The sequence below is a fragment of the Palaemon carinicauda genome, chromosome 21, assembly GCF_036898095.1.
Source record: "Palaemon carinicauda isolate YSFRI2023 chromosome 21, ASM3689809v2, whole genome shotgun sequence".
NCBI lineage: Eukaryota > Metazoa > Arthropoda > Malacostraca > Decapoda > Palaemonidae > Palaemon > Palaemon carinicauda.
In genome coordinates, this window is record NC_090745.1 from 115,613,143 (window position 1) to 115,615,642 (window position 2,500).

The following is a 2,500-nucleotide window of genomic DNA, read 5'->3' on the forward strand; positions in this document are numbered from 1 at the left end:
AAATGTAGTAATTTACAATAAAGGACGTACACTTCAATATACATATGCTAGTGGAAGCGACCCGTCAAAAATGACAGCTAAATATTTAGATAGCTATGCACACTCACGCACATGCAACCCCCTTCCTCAGGATATGACTACACCCTCTTCATCCAGTTGAGAGTGACTGGAAAAAATGCTTCTTAAGGATTATAGATCGATCAAAAATTGTCCGAACATGAAGCCAATTTCCTTTTTTTTTTATTGTATAAAATGAAACAATATTATGCTATGATGTCTTGCTTCACGACAGTAGAAATTGGAGTTGGATTTTCCTATATGTTCGGATGAGAACAGTGTAATTTAAGAAAAGAAAACTGTTCTTTGCTATGGCTTATATCCTAGACTAGTGTACGTTACCCGTTATAAATGACAGCTAAATTCTTAGATATATTCACGCGCGCACACGGATTCAGCCCCTCCCCTTTCCTAAATACATCCCAATGGTTCGGTAATTTATGGAAGATTTTGGTTTCCCAGTGTACCTCTCGAGGTACACCCTATCATCACCATGATGATGATGATGATGATTATTACTATTATTATTATTACTTTATAAGCTACAACCCTAGTTGGAAAAGCAGGATGCTATGAGCCCAAGAGCTCCAACAAGGAAAAGAGCCCAGTGAGGAAAGGAAATGAGGTAAAAATAAAATATTTTAAGAAGAGTAATATCAAAATAAATATCTCTTAAATAAACTATGAAAGCTAACAAAACAAGAAGAGAAAAAAGATAGAATAGTGTGCCCTAGTGTGCCCTAGTGTACCCTCAAGCAAGAGAACTCTAACGCAAGATAGTGGAAAACCATGGTACAGAGGTTATGGCACTACCCAAGACCCGAGAACAATGGTTTGATTTTGGAGTGTCCTACTATTCCTCCTCCCACAACCCTAGCTTGATGGGAAATAAATTGATATATATATATATATATATATATATATATATATATATATATATATATATATATGTATATATATATATATACATACATTATATATATATACATATATATACATACATTATATATATATATATATACATACATATATATACATACATTATATATATATATATATATATATATATATATATATATATATATATATATACATATATATACACGAGGATTAACTGAAACAATTCTATTAAATAAAGTAGCGGAATAGAATGAAATAATTTTATCGAATGAAATACAGTTTTCAATAATGCAGACATATATTATATGTACAATATTTATCCATTCACTCATGAACTGCCACAAACCACTTATTAACGCATTCACTATAGGACTCCCATTCACCAATCCGTCAAAAGCTAACTGATGAATATGTTTCACAAATATCAATGATCAAATTTCATGTCCTTTCCCAAATACAGTTAGTTTTGAAAGCAACTGAAATTTCCTAAAATAGATAGTTTGTTTGACCTCTCACCATTTCGATAAAAGAAACAATTAAGAATCTCATAATTCAATCAATCAATGAATTTTGACCAAACAAAAGGGGAAATAGAAGAAGGATTGTGGGAGCAAGTGTGGGGAAGGATTGGAGGACTGTGGGGAATAGGTGTGGGGAGGAAGGGGATTCCAGGGAAAGAGTGGGAGAAGAGAGGAAGGCGTTTGCGCCGAGTGCCAGCTATATAAGAACTGGGCAACGGAAGTTTGGAGTCCCACTCGAGCACACAACCCAGCCTTCGATACTTCGAGTCGTACTCCTATACTTCTCAAAAGTAAGATCATGTTTAAGGTTCCCTTTCTTAAGATAATCTAATATTTATTTTTATTATTCTAAAGATACTAATCAGTATCTTTTCTTTTTTTCTTGTCCTCTAAACGCAACAGACGATAAACTTAATTTAGGACAGAATTGATATGAAAGAGTATTTCTAATTTTAAACTGTAAAACAAGGATAACACATGAAGGTTACGATATACATCACGATTATACATATTTCAAAGGTCACATTTAGCATTTTCTTGAAGCCCTCAGTTCTCTCTCTCTCTCTCTCTCTCTCTCTCTCTCTCTCTCTCTCTCTCTCTCAAAAGGCATTCTTTCTCTCTTTGCAGATGAACCACTCTCTCCTCCAACTCCTGGCGGTCGTTTGTGCCCTTCTTTCCCTGACAGCAGCCCAAGGATTCTACGCCCAGAGATACGGAAAGAGAGCAGACCCCAAACAGGTTGCAGGTGAGACTTTACGTAGATTGAAGACATGTGAGGTATAAAATATTATTTACATCATCTATCTATTTTTTTTTTTTAATTGTATTAAAAAGGTGCGTCTGTTCCCCTGCGTTGGTAATTACAACCATCAACACTAAAGTTCAAATTAAGACTACATCACACAATACGCCTTGTCGAATAAAGTATCCAATGATCTAACTAAAAACAAGAATGCAATTCAGTGGTCTTATAACAACGACAATAAGAACGTTGTTTTCTATATCTCTAATCTCCGTTTGAA

General features: G+C 34.4%; 1 protein-coding gene across 1 annotated transcript in view; it reads left to right on the forward strand.

Annotated features, from left to right (window-relative positions):
* Nucleotides 1-2,105: 2,105 nt before the first annotated feature.
* Nucleotides 2,106-2,500, forward strand: part of LOC137615089 (uncharacterized) — a 1,465-nt gene continuing 1,070 nt past the window's right edge. Inside the window, exon 1 of the mRNA XM_068344719.1 lies at nt 2,106-2,223. Within this exon, the coding sequence (XP_068200820.1) occupies nt 2,106-2,223 (118 nt within the window). The remainder of the gene's footprint in view (nt 2,224-2,500) is intronic.